Genomic DNA, 24467 nt, shown 5'->3' with positions numbered 1-24467 from the left:
TGCTAGGGCTGGTGCACCGGCGCGACACTAGCCACAGCCTTGCCAGCGCCTGCACGGTGGGCACCGAAGCCTTAAGCGCCATCGCGTCATAGAGCAGAAAGCAGGCACACGCAGACTGACTGCGGCCGTCTCCATCTCCAGAGGTGCCCAGGTCAGTGTGTCCCGGTGGCCGAGGGAGGTTTTTTTGTTTGTTTTTTTAAACCCCCTTCAGGAAGCTCGAGAACTGGTTTGCCTGTGGACACCACCTTCTGTAGGTAGGTAAGGGACACCCCCACCCCCGCAGTGTCCAGACTGAAGAACTTGGAGCGCCCCAAGGCCAGGGCCGCCGTCGGGCTGGAGGCGGAGGCACCTGGGGAACTGACCGTCCAGGCCTCTTGGCTGACCTCCCACCCCAACCCCGGTCTCAGGGTGCAGACAGTGTCACTCCCTCAGTTATTAATAAGTGTAACTAGGCAAAATACACAGTAGCACATGTAGCACATGTGTGTATTACACACGTGTATACAGCGGTAGGCAAAAGTAGGTTTAAAAGTTGAGGTACAAATAATACAAGAATAAACAACTGTTTCGTGACTCACGACTATAAATCTACTTTTGCCAACACCACGACTATAAACCTACTTTTGCCAACACCCCGTGTTGAACATATGATGTTGTGATAAGCAAATTAATGCTAATAAGCAAAACCAAAGGTGTTTACTGTGCGAGTTCGGTCACAGGCCTTTTCTAACAGCAGCTGAGGCTCGCGATGGATGCCAGCCAACCCCAAGCAGAACTTCAAGTATTCTTTATTCAAAGTTCAAAAATGTACCACACTGCGTCATTGCAAAAATTCACTGGTACAAAACACTTTGCAGCTGGTGAGAAGGCAATAAAAAGTTGATTTTTAAACTCATTACTATAAATTATTCTTACAGTACTTTGCAAACTCAGGATTTCACACTGCATTTTCCTCTCTGCATTGCCCGCAGTACTCGAGGGTCCTGAAGCTAAAGGCAGCCGTCCCAGAAGAGGAGGGGAGGTAGCAGACGTCAAGGGATCTCCATCTCGCGCTCGATGCCCACGTACTTCAGCGCGTCAGCCTGGCTGTATCTGGAAGGCAGGAGACAGGCATGGCCGCAGCCCGTCCAGGTGAGCGCAAGCCCAGCCACCCACTCACCAGAGACAGGCACAAACACCCAGTGTGTCCCCGGCACTGTCACACCTGCTTTAGATTGTGCTTTCAAAGTGCCAACACCTGGGCCCCAGTTCAGGAACAACTCAGAACGCCAACACGGAGCTTCTGGATGGGCCGCATGAGTGGGACATGGGCTCAGCCACGGGGTTTACCCAGACTGGCATCTGACTGCCTTCAAGTAAGTGGTAGGCAGCTTGTCAGCCTGACCCTCGGCCTGACCGTAAATGGCCAGCCTGGTGCCTAACGCTATGACGCACCACGGGCCCCGTGTCCTCAGCTTCTGGAGCTGCCGGGAGACCCCGAGTCTGCCTGCACTGAAACGTCACAGACGCGCCCAGCACGCCCTCCCGGGAGCACGTCTGGCCCCACAGCCTGCAGCAGGGTGAAAACCGGGGCTTCCTGCGTGCTTTTTGTTTGTTTTTAAAAGAACCAGTGCTTGTATAACAGAAACGATATCCTCCAACTCCTGCCGAGGCCAAGAATGACCCAAAATCAGTCCCTCCAACACCACCAGGCCCAGTGAAACGCAAAAAGACAGCCTCTGCCCCCAGCTCCCAGTCCAGGAGGGAGAGCCCCCAGGTTACACCAGAGCCTGCTCTGTTACCAACCTGTAATCAAAAAACAGCTCTTCTCCAGTCTGGATGGCTCTCTTCGCAAAGATCCCTATCCTGTGGTCACCGTTCACCATCATCACTGCAAGGAGACAGGCTGGGGTCAGCGCGCCGGGACAGATTTTACGGGGTCACTACAGGAATCTTGAGTCCAGAAGCACCTACCTTTTGCATAGCAATTTGGATTGACTGAATGATTTGCAAAACGGATTTTGTTACCCTTGCGGGTTGCGTCCACCACAAAATCTAAGGAAAAAATGAGCACAATGCAGTAAACAATTGCAGCTTCAGCTCAGTAAACACTAAGGTACTACGATTCTGGAAATACTTGGGGTTTGCCTTCAATAGCAAGTAAATCACGCAGTATGAAATGACATTTGTAAGAAAATGCTGCTCTAGGTAAAATTGCTAATTCAGGACAACTGTCTCTCAAATACTGTTACCTAACTGTAAATATGTATTAGTAAGCAAAATATTGCAAAAAAATGGAATCTGACTTAAATTCTTCACATTAAGAAAATAAGCATTTTAAGTAAAAAGTCAATCTTTATCCTGTTTGTGGAACCTGTTCACAGAAAACCCCACCCTCGTTTCAGCCCAGGGTCAGTGAAACACTGTGGGTGCGCGCCACCTGCTCTCATTGCGGATCACCCCCACGCCCAGGGACGCCACCGCTTGGGAAAAACAGCACCCTTCAGCCCCTGCTGCGTGTCCTCCAGGAACGCCGGAAATGCCGGAGAGGCTCCGGAACACAGCGCCCCCGGGGTGAGAGGCAGGCACTGGAGGACGTGCGCCCGGCTGGCTCGAGACCCCAGCCGTCAGGACGCAGCAGTGGGAGCCCCAGCATCTCCTGGGGCTCAGAGAGGGGCCGCGTCCCCTGACCCAGAACCGCTCTGCCACAAAGGGGTTCCTCCCTGCAAGCGACGGCAACAGCCCACGCATATGCCTCTGCCGGGGAGGAGGGCTCCCAGGGCCACGCGGGCCCGACTCGGAAACATACCGTTGTTCAGGTTGAAGAGAAAGCTGCACATGTACTTGTCGTACACCTTGCCTCTCCTGTCGGCCTCGTCCTGGGAAATTATCTGAGGACGAGACGGCGCCGGGTTAGGGAGCGAACCAGGCGGGGACACGGGCACACACTCTTCGGCAGAGCTGGCCCTGCTGAGCTCCGTCTGCCGTGCGGACGCCGGGGACTTCGACCCGGACGCACTTCCCCATCAAAGGGAGCAGACTTGGAGAGAGTGCTGGGCGAACACCTCCTCTACCCTTTTCTACCCACTGGAAAATGCGGACAGTGCCGTTTCAGGGACCGCAACTGAGCGGCCTAAGGTAAACGACCCTCACTGCTGGGTCCTTGAATTGAGGCCGGGGGTTTAAGTAGGACAGACTCTTCCCGAGCAAACCTCCTGCCCCCCCCTTGTCCCCAGAGAAAGCTGCGTGACCAGGACTCAAACAGCCCAGGGACCCACGACGAAGCGGCTGCACACTTGGGCCTTACCTCCCCGCAGTACTCGGAGATGAACTCGTTCTTCTGGACAGGGTCTTTGATGAAGATGCCCCAGCCTGCCACGTCGGACGGCGCCAGCAGGAGATGCTAGAGAGTGGAGCACAGCCGTTTAGTCAGAGCAGGGCCCGGCGGCCTGCCTGCACGGGAGACCACGGGGCGAGTGTGACTCCTCAGGCCCCTTCTCAAGTCGGGGGCAGGAAGCCACCAGGTCGCCCCCTTCCATCCAAGGGGTGACACACCGCGAGGACACCACTTTGGGTGTTTGTGAATAAGCGGAATATAAGCTTTACCGGCCCCCAAAACCATGGTGGCACCGGGCCCTCTGCTGGCCATCCAACAGGGCACCTGCGAGGGCCGCCCTTGACCCCCTTAATGATGCACCTCCAGTGTGGATTTCACACGAGGACGCCAAATCTGCCGTCTCCACACCGCCCCTCACTTCCTCTCACCAGCTCCTCCACTTCCCATTCGGGCCCTTGGCTGCGTTAGTGCCACGGAAGCCGAGCTCAGCTGTTCCTGCACTGCAGCTCCTCAGAGACAGCCTGGAGGACTGCCAGGAGGTGCTGTCTCATCTCGCCGGCCCAGCAGACGCCAAGATGACGAACACGGCCAGTTCCAGTCAGGGTGCATCAGGAATGAACCCCTCACTTTGCACCAGGTTCATTATGACGCAGTCCCACTAAACTTCTTGTGTCTTTTAGAAAGGCCCCTGATCACCCGGGCTCCCACTCTGTTCCTACTCTAATCCAGTCCCACTCCCGTCAGGGGACTTTCCCGAACAACTTCCTGATCAGAAACTGAATTAGCTCAGTAACATTGTGAAGCTGTGAAGCAAATGAAACCCAGTTGGTAAGAAAGTATCTACAGCTGTCTTCCGAGTGCCAAGTAGTGCCACTGCGAATAGCGAATAGCGTTGCCCCCTTTCTGAGCAGAGCTGGCCCCACAAGGTGAGTGTGGGGTGGGGGAGAAATGATGGGGTGTCAGGGCTCATGGGTATGCCGTGCATCACTGTGACAGAAGGACCTCGATGGATGTTAACCACCCAGGAAAAGCTGTCCAAACACTTGGAAACATCAGAGCCAAAAATCAAGGCACTGCCAGAACCAGACCTCCTGGTGGAAGGGGCAGGGCGTCTAGCTGCACGGTGTGCGCTTCGCCGCATCGCGGGCAGCCGGGACCCGAGGTGGAGGGAACGGCAGGGCCTGGGGCTCCTGCCAGGTCCACTGACTCTGGATTCCCCAACCTGGAACACGGGCTGCTGAGGACACTGCCTCGGGGAGCTACGAGGACTGACGAGTGAACACACAGCACTTACCCCAGGCCAGCTACATGGTAAGTAGTAAATGCCAGCTATTATAAGAGTTATTAATTGGAGAAATGCACCATCCACCCTAAAAAAGTAAGACACTGCATGTGGTCCCTGCAATTACAAAGCACCTGCGTGCAGCCCCCAGTCCTGTGATCCCGGCTGTGATGTTTCCAAGGCGATTAAAGGAACAGTGCCTGCAAAGACTACTGGGGGAAACTGCACCTCTTGCTCTGCACAAAAAGGAAACTTGGCTACTATATAAAAATCTCTAGATTCTGACAGGAACACATTTGCATTAAGGAGACTAAGTAAATGACTGCTTCCATTAACTAAAAAATTCAGCCTTGGCTGGTGTGGCTCAGTGGACTGAGTGCCAGCCCGTGAACCAGGGGGTTGCCAGTTCGCTTCCCGGTTGAGACACATGCCTGGGTTGCAGGCCAGGTCAGATCGCTGGTGGGGGGGCACATGGGAGGCAGCCACACACTGATGTTTCTCTCCCTTTCTCCCCTCCCTTCTCCTCTGTATAAAATGCATAAGGAAAATCTTGAAAAAAGGGTTTCAAATCATCTACTGAACTAGGAAAAAAGAACATCTCTTACTCCAAACAGAGAAAGCTGGTCCTGGTCCCTTCTACCCTACAGAGCACGGGCTGCCACCTGGAGGCCCCGCCCCAGGCCCTACCTTCTTGGAGCCCCGCTGGATGCTGCAGTTCTTGCAGGACACGTTCTTGCTGTCCCAGTGGTCAGCAGCTCCGCAGGTCAGACACAGGTCGGGGTCGCACTCCCGCACGGCCAGGTAGCAGGGGCACTGCTTGGTGTTGCACTGCGCCTTGCAGCGGCAGCCGGGGAAGCGGTTCTGACCTGCAGAGACCATCTCCGCGGTTACTGCCACGTGACGGCGTGGAGCCCTCCCAGCAGCCTCCCCGTCCCACTGCACCTGAGGAGAAACGCCCTGCGTGCCCAAGCTTCCGTGTGGCTTCGTTCAGGAGAGAGTCCCCACCCCGACGACGAGCTCCTCTGTGCTGAGCACTGGACCCTCGACTCGGACGGCTCCCAGGGCCCACAAGGTACTGGGACAGCTACTCCTAGACTCCCTTACATTCTGGGCCAGCGCTACTACGGTTTAACTTAAACCACCAAAGAAAAAACAGCTCCTTTAGCCCCGTTTTGCCTAACCTGTCCACATGACACATCAGCCAGGACACTGGCTGGACACGGGCGCTGGGGGCTCTGGGCCCCGCACTCTGGGTCTCCCCAAGGAAAACCAGCAGGAGCTGCCATGCCGCGTCGACTTTGCTTACTATTTCAGTCCTCATGCAACTGCATTAAAGCAACAGATACTTACACTCTGAACTACACTGACAAAACTTTTCACAAAAATTCTGTGCTATCACGCAAGGGCACGAACTGTCGCAAGGCTGCCGCGGATGGTCACAGGGCTGGTAGTTGTAAACGTGGTTCGAGGAGCCGTCTGCATCAAGACAACAGCGTGCGGGTCAGTCGGCAGGGGGAGGGGGCACGCACGAGCGAGCACACACCCCTCCCGCGTCCCCGCAGGGCGGCAGGTTTCCCTGCCCGACGCCCACTCCTGTCCACACGACGATGGCCTGAAGGAACTAGGGCACTGTCCCCACGTCTCAGGTCCCCAGGGTGCTGCACCTTTAACCACCGGAGGACTGGCTGGCAACAGAACCTACAGACGTCCTCCATGCATCAGAGGACCCTCAACTCTAACCCCGTCACTATTCTGAACACGACAGGCATCTTAGGTCCCTGGGGTGCAGTGGAAAGGCACCGACCTTTTTTCAGCTGTATCTTCCTGCAGTGGGCAGCCCACAACCTGCAAGACAAAGAAGCAAACGGTCTTCCCCAGGAAGCGAGGGAGCGTGGCCGGCGCACAGGAGCTCCTGAAACGGGTCCGTCTGTGCCATCAAGAGGGCAGCGCCTTCCGTCCGAGTGACTGACCAAAGGGGCACTCGGTCCCCAGTTTGCGTGTGCCAGGTGGCAGTGACCGGGAAGCCGCGTGACCACCAGGCCCCGCTGTGCGCCGAGAAGCCCTTCGTAAGCAGGCCGTCAGGACTGGGGCGGCCAGGCCTTCCCGTGCAGGGCAGTCCACCTACTGGGTTCGTGCTGAGGCGGTAACACTGGCACTTCTTCAATCAACCCACTGGGCTACGTGGTCAGATAGTGCAACCAAAAAACTTGGAGGTTACTACCAAAGCCTAACGCCTGTCGGAGAGACAGCTAAGTTCTTCCAGCCCCAAACCACTGAGGTGGGACAGCACGCAGGAGTTTCAAAGGGCAGTCTGGACGCTCCCCGACCCAGCACCCACCTCTGCTTCTCTCTGAGGAGCCGGGGGGCAGCGGGGATGAAAGCCGGCAGTCCAGCCACTGTCTGCTCGCTCTGCACCCACAATCGAGCCGCCTCCCCACACATGGCCACAGGCTTCGGGGCAGGGGACACACCCACGGCCTGAGCCCGTCCACCACGGTGACCAGTGCACCGCCACACACCCGGGAGATTCCCGCTCCTCAAACACAAACCAGCTCAGAGCTCTCGTCACCACTCCAAGATTCATGCTCAGGAAAACACTCAGAACACATTGATTGTTTGTGTAGCCTTAGCTGCAGAAGATACTAGGTTTTTCTCGACTAAACACAGCAGAGTGAGCTTGCTTCTTCTGGCTCTTAAACCAGGCCTGCACACGCTGCTGTGCTCTGACCGAAGTGCACACCCGCACTGCCGTGCAAGCTCCACCTGTTTTTAAGGCACTTTAGGTTCCTTTTATTACAGACAAGGTGGAGGCGGCCAGCCACTGCCCTTGGTCATGCCTGGCCCACGGCGTCCTGGTGGCATCTCAGCACGGCCGCAGGCAGACTTACCGGTGTTTCCTCTTCTTCTTCCTCGGAGGCGTGTCGACATCCTCGGCAGGAGCCGGAGCGATGATACTGGACTCCTTGACCCGGAACTCATACACCTGGCGAGAGGCCCATCAGGGTGAGCAGACTCACAGCCTTACACTGGTCCCCACCAGGAACACGGTCTCTGCCGTGATACTGCGTGGGTGCTGGGGACAGCGGAGCCGATGCTGTCCCCACCCTCGGGCAGCTTCGATGACATTATGGTCAAGGGTCCCAAGGCTGAATCTAGATCCTTACTGGCTCTTTAGGTCGATTGTCACCCAGCCTGAAACAGCTAAAGGCTGAAACCAGTTCACCCTCAGTACACGGACAAAACTCCTTCCCAGGAGCGAGCAGAAGGTAACGATAACTGAGAGACGCCCTCGCATTCGGACAACGGCTGCACGTGCTCCCCAGCCCTGAGGCTCTTCAGACCTGCTCACCTGCCTGCACGTTTTGGTCCCGATCAGCCTGGCGATGGCACAGAAGTTGTCGTAGTAGGTGCCGATGAGGACCCGGAACATGGAGGCCTCAGCCCCGCTCCACTCCACGTTCTCCGGGGGCTCGCTGTTCGGCTTCATCTTTATCGGGGTCTGACACCGAGAATTCGCTTCTGCAAGCCAAGGGAGGCCCCAGTCAGAAGCGGCCCCAGGACAGCAGGGCACACGCAGGACGCTCGCGCCCGCCCAGGCAGGAAGCAGGCGGTGAATCGTGTCTGAGCACGAGCGGAGGCTGCCGAGTGTCACCAGGCCGTCGTACGGGACCTGTGCGCCTGGGCCCCCTCCGCAAGGAAGGCGAACGGGCTGCCCTACTGGTGTTTGTGGTTAAGCCGCAGGGCAGACGGGCACCTGACTCCGGTCAGGAGGAGGACCGGCACGACCCACAGGACCGCAAGGACACTAACCTGAGTGGCCTGCACCTCACGGGCCCTGACTGAGAACAGCGGAGAGGATGACACACTGGACAGAAATGGCAGCTCCGAACCCCAACCACCCAGTCGGCACACACTGCGGCGGGCCACATAGTGCAGCGGGCCGGGGCGGGAAGGGCTGCGAGCACTCAGCCCCAGCCCTCCTGGAGCACACTCTGCGCACGGACAGAAGTCCCGCCCTCCTGAGGACTGAGCCCCCAGGGGAAGTGCTCCCCCCGGCCGAGCGGGCGGGCCTCACCAGAGGAGCTGGAGGTCTCGTCTTTCTTCTCCTCCTCCTCCTTATCGTTATTCTCGCCGCCAGTCTCGGCCCCAGCTTCCCGGTCGCTGTCCGTGTCCTTGGACTCCAGCACATTGATGGTGGGGGTGCTGGGCCTGCTGCTGTTGTTGGGAAGCCGCCCCCGTCTGCGGCCGCCCGGGCGCTTCGGTGGCGTCTTGATCCGCTCGGCGGTGAGGGCGGCGGCGAACTCCTTTGCTCCCTCCTAGAGTGAAACATGGAGGCCTCAAGGTCAAGTTCTACAGCTCATCTTCATGAGGGAAAAAAACCTGCACAAGCAAGTTAGTCAAGAAATTCAACACGATATCCACGTTCTACAATTAATTGGTTGCATATCTACGCACGCTTGTTTCCTTTCCATCTCCTCGGACAGTTGGGAAACCTCAGACGGGCTCTCGTTCTATATATTGCTAGAGTGGTGTGACATCAGTGTATTTGTGAAATACACTGATTAGTACGTCAAAAAATAAAATATGCTTTACGTAACATACAGTCCCTTTAATAAAAAGTGAATCTTGGTGAGAATCACATACTTATTGTGCACCTGGCGGCAAACACCCCCGTCCTGGGGTTTCTAAGCGCATGCGCTGCGGCCGCCTTGCAGGGCACAGGGACGCAAAGCGCAGGAGCATGCCCAACGCGGCCGCGGCCTGCCCTGCCACGAGACCCCGTCCCTCCTGCGAGGGGCGCGTGGCCCCGGGAAGACACGGCGGGAGCCTGAGGACAAGGCTGGGCACAGGGGAGACATTCTGCACTGCGAAGGGTGGCGCCCCGTCTCAGAAGTGTGGAAGACCGGCAGGAGCACGGATCACAGAAGACCCAGAGAGACGCTTCAGATGAGCCACATAAAACTACGCAGCAGTGCTCGAGAACCCGTGTTTAGTGAAGGGAGAAGTCTGAGAGCAGCCAACAGTTCTATACTTCATTCTACAAAAACCAAATTGCTTAAAAATAGGATACCTTCTGTAGGTGCCATTCAATGAATCTTCTGTCCAAAATCCAACAGGCAATATATACCCACTTAGTTCCTAGGTAGGAGTGGCTTGGTTCAAAAAGGGGAAATGGTAAAAATAAGATAGTAGCCATAAAAAATTTTTTTAAAAAACTACTTTTCTACCTCTTGTTTTCCTAAGCCTTTACCCTTTCTCTACCTGTGGGCCCTGAAACACGGCTTAAACCACAGGGGCCTGAAGCTCCCAGAAAGGCCCCGGCTCTGAGAGAGGCTCAGACCGGACGTGGGTCTGGTGGTGAGGTGGCTACCTGTGCTGCACACGCTCCTGAACTTCGTGGGAGGTGTACTCTAAGCCCTGGATCCTAAAACCTGGAACTGTTGCTGAAGAGAGTAGCACAGACACACACAGACTAATCGAGACCAGCGTAGGACTGGAGTGTGCGTGTGCAGTTCGTCGGAGACACGACCCAGGTCGGACCCCCTGCCTCCCCTGTGGCCAGGAGAAGCGCGCGGGAGCCACAGAGCTTACGGGGACGTGCGCGCCTCCCCAGGGTCAGAGTCCTCCTCCAGCGCCCTCCGGCCCGCGCGGCACTCAGGCTTACCAGGTGCTGGTAACACTGGGGCCCACAGGGCTTGTTGTCCAGAGCTGTTTCTGTGTTCTTCCGCTTGTAAGTGTTGGGTGTTGCATGGAAAGCTGCAAATAAAGGTAGTCATATTTGGATATTTTCTACACTATTTACTTCTTCATCTTCCCCAGTTTCAATGGAAAAAGTTAATGATTACATCCCAGTCTTGCTACTCTGTGGTTCACACCGCAGAACCTCCCTTCCGGCTCCCAGTGACCCTCCCTGCGCGCCCCCAGCGACTCCCACGGAGCACCCACGCTCCTGCCCCCGACCGAGCCAGGGCTCAAACACTGCATTCTGGAATGACTAGTGGTTGGTTCTTCTCCTTGCAAGTATAATTGACGCATGTAAACGCTAAATTCTCACCATAAACATTCATTTGAGTCATTAATATCGCCATAGAAACAATTGATATGTCCTCTACAATGAAACCAGATTTCCTATTTTTTACCAAAAGAATTCTGACATCTACAATTTTTTAACTTCTAAAGGTCATCAATCTGTCAAGTGGGGAGAAAAATAGAATACCACTTACTAAAAACTGATTTTTTTCAAAATCCTCACCCAAAGATATGTTTGTTGGTTTAGAGAGGAGGGGAAAGACAGGGGGAGAGAGAAACGTCACCTGTTTGCCTCCCATTTGCGCTCTGACCAGAGATCGAACCCGAAACCTAGGCGTGTGCCCTGACGGGGAGTCGAGCCCATAACCATTTTGGTGTACAGGACGGTGCTCCGACAACTGAGCCACCTGGCCAGGGCAGGCTTGAAATATTTTTAATAACTTACTTCAAGTATTATGATGCCAATTTGAGAAGTTAGCTTCCTAGAAATCTAAAATAGTTCTAGACATTTCTAGAAGAGGGAATTCTTTGTTACAGTTTTCTGAATGATAAACTTGTTTGACATTCTGCTGAGGGAATCTAGTCATGAAACTGGTGTTTTAATTTACTGAAGTACCTTTGATTATAAGCATGTTAATTTTTCCTTCATAGCCTGCACTGGTTCCTGTCTCACGCTGGAGACTGTGCACTGTCCCCCAGCTCGCACTCAGGACAGTGGCGGCCACTGCCCTCACCTGAGCCGCGTGTGAGCCGTTCTGCCCACAGACACACGTGCGCCTTTACCTGCCACGGCGTCAGGGTGAGCGCAGCAATCTGTAAACACAGCACGTGCCAGAGGCGGCACCAAACTGAAGACAAGTCCCCCAAACACGTGTTACTCACTACGGGCACTAACTCTGGCTAATGACGGCCTTGCGTTTTGGGCTGATGTGACTCCTGCCGCCGATGCGGCCTTGACCGTCCACAGGCTCAGTCTGGCGTTACAGGGGTCCTCACCTGTTCAGAATGGAACCCACGGCTCAGTCAGTCATACGGCATCAGGCTCTGCTCTGGGGACAAACTCAAACACTTGAGAAGAATTTGAGCCTTGAACTTCTACTTTAAAAACATAACTCGGTTGTCTTTTTTTTCTCCCCTTATTAGTCTGTCTTTATTTTCCTTAAAGTTCTGTGGAGAGTACAGCCTTTTACAAACATTTTTTAAATGACTTGTTTCGTGAATATGTCACTTGTTCTCATCCCAATTAAAGCAGTTTACATCCTGTGTAGTTCTGAACGCCCCCTGGACGCTGGCACTCACAGGCCCTCCTGAGCTCTCACTGCTGCGCACTCACACCTGGGCAGCGGACCAGTGGGCTGCAATGGGAATTTTAAGTTCCAAACAGTTTTAAGCTATTTTATCTGACCTGTATTTTCCTGTAACAAGGTGCTGACTGAAGGGTCTCACTAGGTCCTTGAATTGTGTAGGATTCAGAGAAAATGCATTTTAGAATTGTGAGGCTCTCCTCTTTACACGTGAAAAGCAGTTTTAAACCCTGGCTGGGTGACTTGGTTGGAGCATCGTTCCACACACCAAACATGGCCACGAGTTCAAGCCTCCCCCACACCCCCCACTTCCTCTCACTCTCAGGTCAATAAACATATCCTCCGGTGAGGAGGGTTTTTTTAATATATTTCAAGCTAAATATAAAGAGAAAAAGGTTATATGAAATTCCATTATCAAGACAATTAAGCCAAAACACCTTTAAATTTTATAAGGACAGAACACGAATATTGAGGGTTTTATTTCTTTTAATGTGAAAAGCAACCTATAAAATCTTGATGAAAAATCTATCTAAAGGTTTTCAAGCAGAAATAAAAAGGATCACATACAATTCCAGCTAGTCTCTACACCTGTCTTTGAGATGACCCTGGCAACACTAAAAATTGGCTAAAATGCACTGAGTGGCCCCTTAGAGCCCCACAGCGTCTCACCAAATTCCGCGCTGCCTCCCACACACGACCAGTGGTCCGAGGAGCAGCCCTGGAACAAGCGCCAGCGCCCCCCCATCTCCAGGGGTTTACAAAGTAGGAGCGGGACACAGGGAATGTCCATGGAGCCACCTGTCTGGCAGCAAGTGTGACCAGACCCTCCCTCGCCGCCTTCGCCTCAGGGACCAAGAGAAGGGCTTCACAGCTCTGGGACCACACACACGTCGTCACCATCACACCCCGCTTCTCTTCCACACCCACTCCAGCTCGTGCTCTCGCGACCAACGCTCCGACCAGGACAAAGGGTCGGCTTCACACACGGACTGCTGCTCAGAGCACGACTCTCGTCTCTTCTGGTTAGAACTCAGTATTAAGAACAACTCCTTACTGAACAGTGAAACCATGTAAATTCTCCTGTGTATAATCAGACCTTTACTGAAAAGCACCTCAGAAAACACCAGTGCTGACATCTGAGCAAGGGACAGCAGTGACAGCCGCTGACGGTGGTCCCGGGCTCGAAGCACACACACACTGACCGAGCAGCTTCAGGCACTGTCGCCCTCACCCCCGCGAAGCCACCGGGCATGACGGTGTCCTCCTGCCCATTTCCCAGGCCAGGAAAACTGAGGCCGAGGGAGGCTCAGTCACTCTGATGAGTCCACAACCAACAGAACTCCAGTACACCTGAATCTCCTTAACCATCACACCGCTGAAACACTGGAAAAGTCAGCCACCAGCTATAAACTTGGAATAGCTTCCTTGAAATCCCAACCCTTTAAAATGTTAAAATCTCCAGTCAACATTAATACACGTTCCAAAAAGAACATTCAAACAGACTGTCACGTAATTTCAAAAAAGACAAACTGACACAATTGGGTTTTATGCATAAAATGGATTCTTCTGCAGGCTGTTCAGACACCAGCTTATCAAACATTCCGTTCAAAGCTCTACTTCAGTCCCACACACGCATATGCAGACAAACCCACTCATATTTCCTTCACGACCAGAAATGTATTACCAAAGCCACACCAGACAGTAAATTTTAGGCTGGAACAATGGTTTGGGGCTTTTTTTTTACTCACTTATTTTTTAATCCTCACCTGAGGACATTTTTTCATTGCTTTTAGAGCAAGGATGAGAGAGAGAAGCATCGACTGGCTGACTGGCTGCCTCATACACACTGGGACTCCAAGTGCCCAGACTGGGGACGGAACCGACGGCCTAGTGTGTGTCCTGACCGGGAGGGAACGGAGCCCTCCGCCTCCCGGTTACCTAGGCGGTGCTCCCACCGAGCCACACCAGAGCTGGGCTAGAGCTTCTATAAAGAAACTGCTGTGATTACAACCTTGTGGAACAACCGGTTTCCAATTTACAAAATGGACTAGGGCCTATAAGTTACCTGGAATACAAAGTGGAATCAGCTCGCTGACCAAACCATTTACCCTTCAGTGAAAGTATTCCAGTCCCTCTGACAGGAGACATGCAGTCAGAGACGTGGAACCTCTAACACCCTCCCCAGATCAAACGGGAGATGCCCCTAACCACTAGAGGACAGTAAGGCCTGACATCAGTGAGCTGGCTTTATATTTCGCTGTTGGTAGCCTAACATCCAAAAAGGCCTTTGTAACCAAAAGTTTTGAAAATTCTCCCTTAAACAATGAGTTAAGGAGAAAATATAAAGCATTTCTTATCATTACTCAAAACATATAGTAATAATACCAAGTATTAGAACTGAAGAGGAAAGTTTGAAGCGGTGCTCTAGACAATTCAGTGTTAAACATATATCCAAAAAAAGGAAAGGATGAAAACAAAATGTTTTCATGAAAGAATGTAAACATAATCAGACTCATCAATAGAAAAACAGAGCTTCTGGCCAAGATGGAGGCATAGGTAGACACACTGTGCCTCCTCACAGAACCAAAACAAGGACCAAACAACAACAACAACAACAACAACAAACCACCAGAACTGCTGGAAAATCAAGCAGCAGGGAAGTCCGAAAACCAAGGCGTTAAGGAAGAAACATTCACCCAAACCAGTAGGAGGGGCGGAGATGGGCAGCCAGATGGAGAGGACTCGTGGCAAGGCGGCGGCAAGGCGGTGGCTGGCGGACCGGGCAGTCCCACATTCACACGTGGATAAACTGGGAGGAACAACTGGGGAGAGAGACAGACCCGCAACCCAGGGCTCCAGTGCCGGGAAATAAAGCCCCAAACCTCTGACTGAAAACACCTGTGGGGGCTGAGGCAGAAGTGGGAGAAACTCCCAGCCTCACAGGAGAGGGCGCTAGAGAGACCCACAAACTCACCCACGCGAGAGCCAGGGCCCAATTTGCTTGTGGGAAGCGGAGGAAGTGACTGAAAACTAGAAGAGAGCAAGCAGCACTGTTCCCTCTCAGATGCCTTCCCCAACGGACAGCGTCACAATGCAGCAACTGGGTTGCCCTGCTCTGCTGAACACCTACGGCTCCACCCCTTACAACGTTAACAGGTGCACCGAGACAAAGGAACATGCCCCAAATGAAAGAACAGACCAAAGCTCCAGAAAAATACAACTGAGCAACTAAGAGATAGCCAACCTGATCAGATGCAGAGTTCAAAACACTGGTAATCAGGATGCTCACAGAATTGTTGAGTATGGTCAAAAAATAGAGGAAACAGTGAAGGCTATGCAGAGTGAAACAAAGAACAATGTATAGGAAACCAACAGTGAAGGGAAGGAAAATGGGACTCAAATCAATAGTCTGGACCAGTACGAAGAAATAAACATTCAACTAGAACAGAATAAAGAAATAAGAATTTAAAAATGAGTAGAGGCTTAGGAACCTCCAGGACATCTTTAAACGTTCCAACATCCAAATCATAGTGGGTGCCAGAAGGAGAAGAGGAAGAGCAAGAAATTGAAAACTTATTTAAAAAAATAATGAAGGAGAACTTCCCCAATCTGGCAAAGGAAATAACTTTCAGGAAGTCCAGAAAGCTGGAATCCCAAAGAAGTTGGACGAGGAGGAACACACCAAGGCACATCATAATTACGTTACCCAAGAATAAAGATAAGGACAGAATCTTAAAAGCAGCAAGAGAAAAGGAGACAGTTATCTACAAAAGAGTTCCCATAAGACTCTCAGCTGATTTCTCAAAAGAAACCTTGCAGGCAAGAAGGGGCTGGAAAAAAGTATTCAAAGTCATGAAAGGCAAGGACCTACATCCCAGATTGCTCTATCCAGCAAAGCTATCATTTAGAATGAAAGGGTAAATAAAGTGCTTCCCAGACAAGGTCAAGTTCAAGGAGTTCATCATCACCAAGCCATTATTATGTGAAGTGTTAAAAGGACTGATCTAAGAACCAGAAGATCAAAACTATGAACAGTAAAATGACAACAAATTCACAACTATCAACAACTGAACCTAAACAAACAAACTAAGCAAACAACCAGAATAGAAGCAGAATCACAGAAAGAGAGATCACATAGAGGGTTACCAGTGGGGTAGGGGAACAAAGGAAGAAAAGGTAGAGGGAATAAGAAGCATAAATGGTAGGAATAAGAAGCACAAAATAGACAGGGGGAGGTCAAGAATAGTATGGGAAATGGTGCAGCCAAACAACCTATATGTACGACCCATGGACATGAACTACGGTAGGGGAATGCTGGCGGAAGTGGGGGCTGCAGGGAGTAAGGGAACAAAGGGGAGAAAAAATGGGACAACTGTAATGGCATAAAAATCAATAAAATATATTTTTAAGAAATAGTAAAACTAGAAGGAGGATCCAAGATGGAGGCGTAGGTGGTTGCACTGTACCTCCTCGCGCAACCAAAACTAAGGACAACAAGAATTTACAAACAAAAAACAACCAGAACAGAGAGAAATGAACCGAACGGAAGTCTGAATACCATACATCCAGTCGGGTAAGGAGGGGCGGATTCGGAGGCCTACGGAGAGGGGTCGAGGGGTCGAGGGGTCCCGGCAGGAAAAATCGGTGGCTGGCAGACCGCGCAGGGCGCAGACCGCAGCTGACGGACCAGTGGCAGGCCCTGGGCGCGGGAGGCAACGAGCAGACCCAGTGAGGCGCGCAAGGCAGCTGGCCGTCCGCAGCCACACAATCCCATACAGACAAAATAAGCGAAAACGGGCAGCGCGACACAGACCGCGCAACCCAGGGACCCAGCGCCGGGAAACAGAGCCTGAAGACACCGATTGAAAACACCTGTGGGGGCTGAGGCTGGGAGATTCTCTCAGCCTCACAGGAGGCTCCCTGGAGAAACCCACAGAGTCCGAGAGAGTGCACAAGCCCACCCGCCCGGGAGCCAGCACCAGAGGGGACCAAACATTACCGTTTGCTTGTGGGAAGCCGCAAGGGGGACTGGAGTCCTGGTGAGAGCAGAGCGGGCGCCATTGTTCCCTCTTGGACCCCGCCCCCACATACAACGTCACAACCCAGCGACTGAGGTGCCCCGCCCTGGAGAACACCTAAGGCTCCGCTCCTCATACGTAACAGGTGCCACCAGACCAAAGGAAAACAATAAAATAGATGGCTCAGCGTTAAAAGCCCCAGAGCCAATTTTTTTAAGTGACCGAGAAACAGCCAACCTATCAGATGCACAGTTCAAAGCACTGGTGATCAGAATGCTCACAGAATTGGTGGACTTTGGTCATAAATTAGATGAACAAATGCAGATTACAGTACGTGAAATGAAGAAAAATGCACACAGAACCAATAGTGATGGAAAGAAAACTGGGTTTCAAATCAATGGAAGGGACCAGAAGGAGGAAAGGAACAACCAAACAGAAAAGAATGAAGAAACAAGAATTCAAAAAAGTGAGGAGAGGCTTAGGGACCTCCAGGACACCTTTAAACGTTCCAATATCCAAATTATAGGGGTACCAGAAGGGGAAGAGGAAGAGCAACAAGTGGAAAACTTATTTGAACAAATAATAAAGGAGAACTTCCCTAATATGGCAAAGGAAATAGACTTCCAGGAAGTCCAGGAAGCTCAGAGAGTCCCAAAGAGGATGGACCCAAGGAGGAACACGCCAAGGCACATCATAATTACATTACCCAAGATAAAGATGAAGGAGCGAATTCTAGGAGCAGCCACAGATAAGGGGACAGTCACCTACAAAGGAGTTCCCATCAGACTGTCAGCTGATTTCTCAAAAGAGACCTTGCAGGCAAGAAGAGGCTGGAAAGAAGTATTCCAAGTCATGAAAGACAAGAACCTATATCCCAGATTACTCTATGCAGCAAAGCTTTCCTTTAGAATGGAAGGGGAAATAAAGTGCTTCCCAGACAAGGTCAAGTTAAAGGAGCTCATCATCACCAAGCCCTTATTATATGACATGTTAAAGGGACTTATCTAAGAAAAAGAAAATAAAAAATATGAACAGTAAAAAAAGACATCAAACTCACAGTAACAACCACACCTAAAACAAAAGCAAACTAAGCAAACAAAGAGAACAGGAGCGGAACCACAGAAACGGAGATCACATGGAGGGTTAGCAACAGGGGAGTGGGAGGAGGAGAGAGGGGGAAAAGATACAGAGAATAAGTAGCATAGACAATAAGTAGAAAATGGACAGGGGGAGGGCAGGAATGGTGTGGGAAATGTATAAGTTAAAGAACTTATGACACATGGACATGAACTAAAGGGGGGGAATGGGGGTGGGAGGGGGTGGGCAGGGGGAGGGGAGTGAAGGGGGAGAATGGGACAACTGTAATAGCATAATCAATAAAATATATTTTTAAAATGTGGAAAAAAATAGTAAAATACAGTAGTTGAATCTGAGGGGAAAATATGAAAAACAGGTTTTTGAAGATAAAATATATAAACCACTTAATCTCAAGGCAAAAACCAGAAAATACATAATAAAAGAATAATCACCAAAATAAAAGAATCAGAAGATGCAAATCAACTTTATACTAATAAATTTCAATACGTGGAAAAAGGGATAATTTTCCGAAATGACAGAAAACTTATCTACTAAGCACCATTGTTACTTAACAATGTCATGGAGATACAAGCCTACATAGCTAGGCAAGAAAAAGAAATTAAAGTTACCAAGTTGGGAAAGAAGATGAAACACCATTAATAACCGCAGAACTTTCTGGCCAACCCAATACACGAGCTACATGAAGAAAATCTGAGGTCATTTAAGGACACAAACTTAATTTTTATTTTTAAATGTCAATTTCCCTTTAATTCATAAATTTAATGAGATTCCAATAAACATACCACCTGAACTTTTTTAATTAGACAAACTGACTAAAATTTGTATTAAAATAATACACAATTCTAGCAGGAGATCTCTGAAGAATGCCTCTGGACAGACAGACAGACTGAAGGAGCAGAACACAAAGGCCAGAAGCAGACCCCGGGACCCAAGGGCAACGAGGGCAGGCTCTCACGGCGAGCGAGAGAGGAGCTCGCTGATCCCTGGGTATGAGGCAACCAGGCCACCTCAAAGGTGGGAGGGTCGCTGGAGTCTATCGGAATTCCCAATGGACCGGAGAGTTAAATGGAAAAAATGAAGCCTAAAACATACCTGAAAAAAAAAGTAGGACACCATTTATAATCTTGGAGTAGGGAAAGCAAGCTGATAAATTCAACTACCCTTAAAATTTCAATAAACACTGCTTATGGGAATTTTAGACTTTGCGGCTGTCCAGACAGGAGTAACACCCACAACATTAAGTCAGAAAAGAAAAACGCCTGAATAACATGGCACCACTGGGAGAGGGCAGTCGGGAAAAACGACGTTTGTATTTGCCAGAAGAAACCACTGAAAGATACAGGAGAGGTACGGAGACTCCACTGGACACCTTTTAACACAATTTTGAAATATAAGTAATGTGAATGATGACCTATTTAAAAAATAACAATACCTAAACACAAGCCAAGTACTATTTTAAGTATTTTACAGACAGTAATAAATTTAGTCCTCATAACAGCTTATAAAGTATATATACTGGGATGGCCAAAACATTTGTTCCATTTTTTCCATAACATGGCTCTAGTAGTGCTTAGTTGTCTTTAACTTTATTCAAAAACAATTTTGTTAGATTGCATGGTAACAGCTGTCACACCAACATGCATTGTTATACAGTCATTTTAATATTGAAGATGGAAAATATTCAACATTTCCAGCATTATGTTTTATTATTTCAAGAAAGGTAAAAATACAACTGAAACACAAAAAAAGATCTGTGCCATGTATGGAGGGGGCGCTGTGACTGATCGACCGTGTCAAAAGTGGTGTGCAAAGTTTTGTGCTGGAGATTTCTTGCTGGGTGATCTCCAGTCAGGCAGACCAGCTCAAGTTGACAGCAATCAAATCAAGACATTAATTAAGAACAATCAATGTTATACCATGCAAGAGATAGCCTACATACACAAGATATTCAAATCAATAAAGTTACTGGTGAAAATGAAAAATGTGTCTTATTTTACAGAAAAAACCACATGGATTTTTTGGCCAAGACAATATATAGTCTCATCATGTAGACAAAAAAAAGGAAGCACAAAACGCTGTCCTTATTCTAAGTGTAGTAGCTGACTTAATGGTGTGCTTTACCCAAGGGAAACACACAGTGAGAAGCACTGTGTCAGGTGCGATGACGGACCGTGTGGCGACTGCGTGCGGAGGACACTGGCTCTGCGACAGGAGGGCGGCACGGCCACAGCTGGACCCCCACTGCCCAGCACTTCCAGTGGGCAGCCCTTCGGTCCCACAGAAGCCGACGCCCCAAGACTGAAATAGGTCTCTCTCTCTTTCTCCCCAGCTTGAATGGGATAATCAACAGGCTCAAGGTTCATCAAAATCACTCAACTCTGAACAGCCCAATAAAATAACCCGTAATATTTAAAAGTGGCATCCTGCTTCCTTGGTTCATTTGTACAGCAAAAAGGGACGTGAAATGCTGCATCTACAACCAGCAAACTGAAGGGACCACTTCACTCCATTATTCCGCTACGGTGCTATGTGAATACAACTTACAATATTCTTTTCTTCAGAGTGTGTGTGTGTGTGTGTGTGTGTGTGTGTGTGTGTGTGTGTTGTTGATGTTAGAGAGACACTGATGCGTCGTTCCACTTACTGACGCGTTCGCTGGCGGACTCCTGCATGTGCCCTGACCGAGATCAAACGCACGACCGTGGCGTACCAGGGTTGTTCCACTCCCACCAACTGAACTCCCTGGCCAGGGCTACAATATGCTTAGTAAGAATTGGACATATTTTATAAAATGACCATGTGTAAAGGGCAATTAAGCGCAATTCAAAACGACTATTGCAAGGGCTGCGTGAAGACAACACTGCCACACCCAAGTAAGACACGTGTTGGACAAACACCCAATGGCCACGATTCTCAACGCTGCCAAGTCGCCCATTTTCACTAGATAGGAGATACAATAATTCTAAAAACCTACTTTAAGCTTTTCTAACTTAACCACTAATACTTCACACACACAGCCCTGACCAGCAAGGCTCAGTGGGCTGGGCGTCGTCCCGCAAACCTAATGGTCACCAGTTTGATTCCCAGTCAGGGCCCATGCCTGGGCTGCAGGCCAGGTCCCAGGTTGGGGGCGTATGATCAGTGTTTCTCTCCCTCTCTTTCTCCCTCCCTTCCCCTCTCTCTAAAAATAAATAAATAAATATTTCACACACAGAAATTATTACTTCCAGACCAAGCTACACATCACACAACAAATCCCAAGCTCTAGCAGATCGAAGTAGACAGAGCAAAACTCAACATGAGGCAAGAACTAGCTGCTTGGGCAGGCTACCTCACATTAAGACACGTGACAGGAAAATGAGGGGGAAAATTCCGTGAGAGGCGGGATCGGGAACTGAAAACAAAGAAGCGACACAGGACCACTCAGTGCAGGGAGATCACACAGGTCCGAAGCCCCCATTCACACAGGTCCGAAGCCCCTACCGCATTACCTTGCCACCAACATCACACTACCTGTAACAGGGAGAACGCTAAGCGATATTAGGTAAACTAGGCTGAGTAAACTGGGCGGCATCAAACATACTTTCAAAGTATGTTCCTCAGAAGTAGTTGGTACTTTTGAAACTGTTCTTAAAGAAGCTCCAGTACCAAGAAACCTCATTCCCCAGCATGTCAGAAAAATTAAGTTATATTGCTATGTGCCATACTTCAATTTCATTAGGAACATTTTATGCTTTACCTGTATTCAAATGAGGGGTTTCTTTTAAAGAACCAAAAAAGAAAAAACATTTAGCATTAGGCAGATAACAGCGTATGTAACCATCATATTAGCCAATTTCCTCAACAAAACTTGCCCGTCAGTGCTGCATGGCTAGCACTTCCGGGAAAACCACGGACCTGTGTGCGCCCCACGCTAGTGGGAGGTGGCAGCTCGACAAAGCGTGCCCAAGACTCTGGAGCAACCCTCAAACAGCCAATTAAAAAATAACTGGACACTGCCCTGGCCAGGTGGCTCAGTTGGCTGGAGCATGAGTGCCCAGTCAGGGTGCATACCTGAGTTGCAGGTTCGATCCCCAGTAGGGCATGTACAAGAGGCAATTTCTCTCTCACACTGATGCTTCTCTCTCCCCACCCCTCTAAAATCAATAAACATATACTTGGATAAAGATTTAAACAATAATAACGAGACACTGAAGCCAACATTTTTTTGAACTTAACTGACACAACAAATTGTAAGTTCTAGTTGTGAAGAACGACTGCAGCTTTCGAGCGGCCCTAAGACCCCACCCCACAACGGAGGCAGAAAGCGGAAACGTACAGTAGTGGCACTTACGGTGGAGGAAGCAGTCGTACTTGAAGCACCGCCGGCAGAAGAGCGTGTGGAAGGAGTGCAGGCTCTGCTCCCTCTGAACGGATTTGGCGTTTGGTCCGTCTATGTTTGGGGTGCACTCGGGAGGGAGGGCCCCTGGGAGCTGCTGCTCGGTGAGTTCCTTATACCTGACGGGACCAAGAACACAAGTCAATGGGAAGGGAAGGTTCACATTTTAAAAATAAAGTTTCTCAACAGATTCCATGTGTTGTTTTTTTTTTAAATCTTTCCTGAAGCATAGAAGAAAAGTCCACAACCATCTTGTGAAGAAACAACTGAACATTACACGTGACACATCAAGAATGGAATTCACAAGGTGCAGCCTGGGAAATGTTCTTGTATTAAGCTGCCCACCACCGCACCAAAATCCCTGCGAGTGTCCGGAGAAGCCCCCCTGCACGGACGACTGCTGCCCGCTATGTGCGCGTCTGCTCTGTCGACAGCAAAGGTCTGGGGGCCAGAGGGCCGCGGGCTCCGGCATCACTCCGAGCACCTTGGCAAACGTGTGACAAACGGAGTGAGCGGACCCTAGGCAACACCAGTTCCCTCTCCGATTAACCGCATGGCAAGCGGCATCCCAGACGAGCTGAGACGGCCTCAAGAGAACACATCTTACTTTTCCTTCAGTTCTTCTGCCGTGCCCTTATCTGGAAACATGGAGGAAATGGCTTCAAAAATTTTGTCAGAAGGAAATTTCCGAGGTGGGCGGCTTTCTTTATCTACACAGGGAAATACAAAAGGAGAAAAAGAATGAAAGTAAACAAGTTTTCAGTCTTTCATTTTCTCCACAGCACTGTATGTAACACAGCTCATCTTCTAAGAAATTATCAGCTTTGTGTTCCACTTCTAACATAATTTCCATGTACCGATGGCATAACAGTAGGTCACACAAACAAAAGTTTTAACCAGACTGGGAGACAGAAAAATATGGGTTCGAATCCCAGCTCTGCTGCTAAGTGTTTCTGTGACCGTGGCTGGCCACTGACCCGGATGTGTTTCCACATCTGGAAATGGATGCACAGAACTACATGAATCACTAAGGTGCCTGTTATAAAAAATTTATGCTTCTCTGAAACTGCACTTTTCCCTCAAATCCTTCTATATTGTCTTAATGAGCTTTGCCAAGTCTCCACCAACTCTTGGCTCTGCCTGGGGACCCTGGTTTTGGGTGTGGGGGTGAAAAGCATAGGCCCTGGAGCCACCAGAGCTGGTCACCATCATGGTGTGCTGGGCTGTCCCTCCCCAAGAGTGTGAACTTAAAAGTCACTTCACTGCATTAAACCTTTCTCCTCCATGACGACACAGATCCACCCTGCAGGGCATTCTGAGGACTGAGCTGGCGCACACAAGGTGAGGAGCACATGCCTAGCACACAGAAATGATCAGTGTGTTATCGAATGATCACTGGGATGGCCCCGTGAAACCCGAAACACAGAATACTCTTTTGCTAGCCAGAGGAAATAAAGATGCTCAAGTGCAGAGTACAAAGTTGCAAATAACACTCTAATTTCCATTATACTGCTATCGATGTGATTGTAAACCCCCCCCCAAAAAGGAGTTAAGATCCACTCGTACTCGACTGTTTTTTTCTTAAACTGCTGTAATGGCCACACACAAACCTAAGAGACATACCGTCTCGGTTCTCCTCCAGATCCTTCTGTTTTTCTTCTCTCTCATCAGGCTCATCTCCATCATCGTCGTCATCCTCATCATTGTACTGACCAAGAGCGTTCACCAATTCCACAAAGATCTCATCATTTATGAACCCACATTCTGAAATTCACCAAGTCAGACATCGTAAACATACAGGGGGAAGTGGCAACGACAAGAGCATGTGTGTGTCATCTTCCAATCTGGAACAGCCAGAGCCCACCAAACGGCACTGCAACGCTCCTGTCAAAATGAGGGGAAATGACCCTCTCCGGGACTGGCCAAAGGCCAAGTTGGGAACAGAATTTGCCTTCAGCACCTGTCATTTTCTCGTTCCTCATCCCTCCCCCAAACATTCCCAGTGCCTCCGCTGTAACCTGATTCACTAGAAACTAACTGT

General features: G+C 50.2%; 1 protein-coding gene across 15 annotated transcripts in view; it reads right to left on the bottom strand.

The window, feature by feature from the left end:
* Nucleotides 1-772: 772 nt before the first annotated feature.
* The window catches only part of EZH2 (enhancer of zeste 2 polycomb repressive complex 2 subunit), a 72055-nt gene continuing 48360 nt past the window's right edge, over nt 773-24467 (bottom strand). For 6 of the 15 annotated variants that reach the window (XM_045833639.1, XM_045833649.1, XM_045833631.1 and 3 more), the window contains 17 exons: nt 24050-24190; nt 23034-23136; nt 22382-22545; nt 11524-11624; nt 10264-10355; nt 9670-9751; nt 8674-8914; nt 7948-8117; nt 7487-7581; nt 6403-6443; nt 5949-6074; nt 5286-5464; nt 3287-3382; nt 2789-2870; nt 1954-2034; nt 1786-1870; nt 773-1092 (listed from right to left, as the gene is read on the bottom strand). In XM_045833639.1, coding sequence (XP_045689595.1) covers nt 1032-1092; nt 1786-1870; nt 1954-2034; nt 2789-2870; nt 3287-3382; nt 5286-5464; nt 5949-6074; nt 6403-6443; nt 7487-7581; nt 7948-8117; nt 8674-8914; nt 9670-9751; nt 10264-10355; nt 11524-11624; nt 22382-22545; nt 23034-23136; nt 24050-24190 — 1940 coding nt within the window. In that variant the 3' untranslated portion in view covers nt 773-1031. Of the gene's footprint in view, nt 1093-1785; nt 1871-1953; nt 2035-2788; nt 2871-3286; nt 3383-5285; nt 5465-5948; nt 6075-6402; nt 6444-7486; nt 7582-7947; nt 8118-8673; nt 8915-9669; nt 9752-10263; nt 10356-11510; nt 11625-22366; nt 22546-23033; nt 23137-24049; nt 24191-24467 lie in introns of all 15 variants that reach the window. The other 9 variants (XM_045833698.1, XM_045833682.1, XM_045833713.1 and 6 more) reach the window with 5 other exon arrangements.

This window comes from Phyllostomus hastatus, unplaced genomic scaffold (assembly GCF_019186645.2).
Source record: "Phyllostomus hastatus isolate PE091 unplaced genomic scaffold, TTU_PhHast_1.1 phas_contig_1021, whole genome shotgun sequence".
In the NCBI taxonomy this organism is placed as follows: domain Eukaryota; kingdom Metazoa; phylum Chordata; class Mammalia; order Chiroptera; family Phyllostomidae; genus Phyllostomus; species Phyllostomus hastatus.
The sequence above is the reverse complement of the archived record's forward strand: the minus strand, read 5'-3'. Positions and strand labels throughout refer to the sequence as shown.